The 3,294-nt window shown below is 49.0% G+C and overlaps 1 protein-coding gene across 1 annotated transcript in view; it reads left to right on the plus strand.

Moving 5' to 3' along the window:
* The window catches only part of AKT1S1 (AKT1 substrate 1), a gene marked incomplete at both ends in the record, with an annotated part of 6,203 nt that extends 5,252 nt beyond the window's left edge, over positions 1-951 (plus strand). Inside the window, one exon of the mRNA XM_084275238.1 lies at positions 825-951. Within this exon, the coding sequence (XP_084131364.1) occupies positions 825-951 (127 nt within the window). The remainder of the gene's footprint in view (positions 1-824) is intronic.
* Between the last annotated feature and the right edge of the window lie 2,343 nt (positions 952-3,294).

Raw genomic sequence — 3,294 nt, forward strand, 5'->3', positions numbered from 1 at the left:
CATGATAGAAAATCAATAAAAAGAGGAGAGAGTGCTGTAAATGCTTGTGGTGGTTCAGCCCCAAACAGTGGCTGAGCACCACACACCACTGGCTCACTCCCAGAGGAGAAAGAGACAGAGCCTCTGTTGGTTGGGATAAGGAGAGATCACTGAAAAAAGCACCATGAAACTAGAACAATAAACAGCCCATGACACTCATACCCGGTGAGACCACAGAGTACCTTACCCACCTGAGGATTACAGAGTGCTGCAGGACAGGAGGACCAACCCAACACCCCAGCTGCACTCAGACTGCCCTGGAGGCACCCAGGAGTGGTGCCCAAACCAGCTCCTTTATGGAGAAGTGATGTCAGGTGGCGTGGAAAACAGCCAGGGCTAACTCAACCTCCCCAAGCAGCCAGCACAGGTGAGATAACTGTGGCCTGACCAGAACCAGGACAATATCCACCCCTTTTTGCACATCATCTACATCATGGCCAGATGGGTTTGCCTCTGCACTCCCAGTTGCTTTGTTCCCATTGCTGCAACCACTCCCACAGGGCATTGGCCACCATCCAGGAGTGAGGATAGGGGTAGAATTTTGGCCACTTTTCTCATCTGGCAATGTTTAAAGCCAGCTGGATGGCTTTTACCTCTGCAAACTTGCCCTCTAATCTTGTTCATCATATTAGCTGTTCACTTCTTGCAAAAAAAGGCTGAGCAGTCCCTTCAAGAGGATCACAAGCACAATGACAGACTGGTGGGCTGACTACTGGAAGCTGGTGCAGCATTTTTCCTGGAGAAATCTCTTTTTGTAACTTTTCCCTTGCAGCTTCTTCACTCAGGATTGGAGGTGGGTTTCCCATCTCACCTCCTCATGTCTTCACCATGGTCATGCAGACAGAATGGATACCTCTTGGTGTGTACTTTTTACTGGAACAGGGGAAGGCCTACTTCAGATGGCTGAGATAAGGGAGGAACAAAGACTTTCTTTAAATAGATGGAGTTGGCCAGACACCTCAGCCACTCTCGGTGCTTCTCCCTTTCCCCAATCTATTACTGCCAGGCAGTTGGCATATGATGCTGGTGCACTCCACACAGACTTACACCACATGGGTGAGGAACATGGGACTTCATCAGGATTGGTGGGTAGCTGCAGATCATCAGGATATTAGTAATTCATCTCTCACATGGCTAATCCCCTCAAACACTGCATACTCTGCTCTGTGGTCATGCACTTGCCTGGCCAACACATGACATCTTCACTGAATGGGTACCTTTCCCCCACACTTGACAGAAGTCACCTCCAGAGGCTGAGGGCTTGAGACTTCTTTCCAATCACCTTGTCAAAGACTCCTTTTCTGAACAGGGATCCCAGCTCCTTGGCCTCCCTGCCTTCGAATTCCAGGCTGTGTGCCCCATTGTCCCAGCATCAGAGTAGCCAGGGGATGATGTGCTCCCCTGGAAGGCAGCTGAAACCTTTTCTCATTTCTTCCAGCTCACTCATGTACAAGGATCAGGTTATAATGCTCACTCCTGGAGGAGAAACAGACAGACTCTCTGTGGGCTGGGAGGAGGACAGTTTACTGACAAAATCACGGTGAAAAAATGATAACAGCACATTGCAAACTACACTCACATCCAGTGATAACAGAGAGTACTTTACTGACCAAAGGATCACAAGGTGCTGCACAATGCAAGGATCAACCAAACGCCACAGCCACACTCAGACTGCCCTGAAGGAACCCAGGAGTGCCCCTCCCCAACCAGCCTATTTTATGGGGGGTGATGTCAGGTGGTGTGGAAAACAGCCTGGGCACACTCAGCTGAGCTGTGCTAACTCAAGTCACCACTGCTGGCTGCTTGGGGAAGTTAACTCTTGCCTGGCCAGAAACAGGACAGCTGTGCATTTCATCTCCCCTGTCTGTCACATATTTCTACCTGTCCAAAGTCAATTGTCCGTGTATGAAATCATCATTCCGACAGTGTGTCTTCACACCAGTGCTTCTGGTTGCTCTCTAGATTTCCCTTCCCCTTCCCCTTGGACCATTCAGACACCTCTCAACCATCCAGCTGCTGCTCTGAGTTTCAGAGAGTTAAACCCTTGCCTTTCTGGCAGTTGTCTGACTCATTCTGTCTTTAGCCAACACTTGAGTTGTGGTGATTTCACAGTCTCCTTCCTCACTAGAACATCTCTCACAGGGTTAAGCTTTGTGGAAAGTGAGTCTCACTGGTGGCAGATTGCACTTGGCACAGAGTGAGGAGTGTTTAATTTAATGGTGAATCTTGTCAGGTTTCTTGTGTTGGTGGGAAAATAACTCCCTCTGTGCTGCCTGTGTGCAGCCAGTTCTCTAAGGAAAGCAGGGGAGCTGGTACAGAGGGGCTGTAATGCCCCACTGTGGAGTGCAGAGAGAGACCTGATGTAAGGACAAGGGATGCAAGTCCCAGTTGGCTGGTGAGAGTCATGGTGGGCTTGTGGAGATGTGCAGCAGAGTTGTCCACATTGTGCCAGACATCAGGGGAACTTTTTTCGGACCAGTCCAGACCTCCATAGGAGACACCCTGGATCAATCTCAGTCAGAGGTTGTCACCTCTCCTCTACAGTGAAAATAATAACCTACACCCTTAAAAAGAAATCAATTTTACTCTGAGCTCCCTTTGAAACTGCTTCAATGGTCTGTACATCTCTTGAAGACTTGAAGATAATTACATGAAGAGACACAGCTCATTAGGGCTTGCTTTTTACTTCTAATGAGCCCTGGGGTGCATTTGGTGCTGAGTCCTTGAAGCTCAGGTACTGAGAGGAGATTACACAAAAAACTCCATGTCAAAAGCAGAAGCCAAAGTACCTGAAGTATTAATGAGTCCCACTGAGAGCCATTGCTGGCTGAGCCTCCCCAGGGACTCGTTAGCACAGGTAATTGGAGGCCATGTTGGCTGGTAGGCAAAGGCAATGTACAAGCAGCTGAGATGCTGAGCAAGCCCTGGGTTGGTTTGATGAAGCAGAAAGGCCAAGCCCTGACCCCCAGCCCCAGGAAAGACAGGTTCTGTCCCTCAGGCATTGCTCAGGCTCTTCCTGGGGCAACGTGGGGTGTGTAATGCTGAGGGAAGAACAACAGGATGAGAGTTTCTCCTCATTGTTGGTCCAAAGCCCAGCTAGAAATTCATCTGGCCTCCATTTAAATAAAAGAAAGACCAGGGAGACCCTCCATCCCCTTTCAGATTCAGGAGAAAACATTGTTGAAAGATGAGGACAAGGCTGAGGTGCTTAATGAAATCTTTGCCACTGTCTTTAGTAATAGGAGCAGTTGTACA

This window comes from Gallinula chloropus (genome assembly GCF_964237585.1).
Source record: "Gallinula chloropus genome assembly, chromosome: 25".
NCBI classification, from domain to species: domain Eukaryota; kingdom Metazoa; phylum Chordata; class Aves; order Gruiformes; family Rallidae; genus Gallinula; species Gallinula chloropus.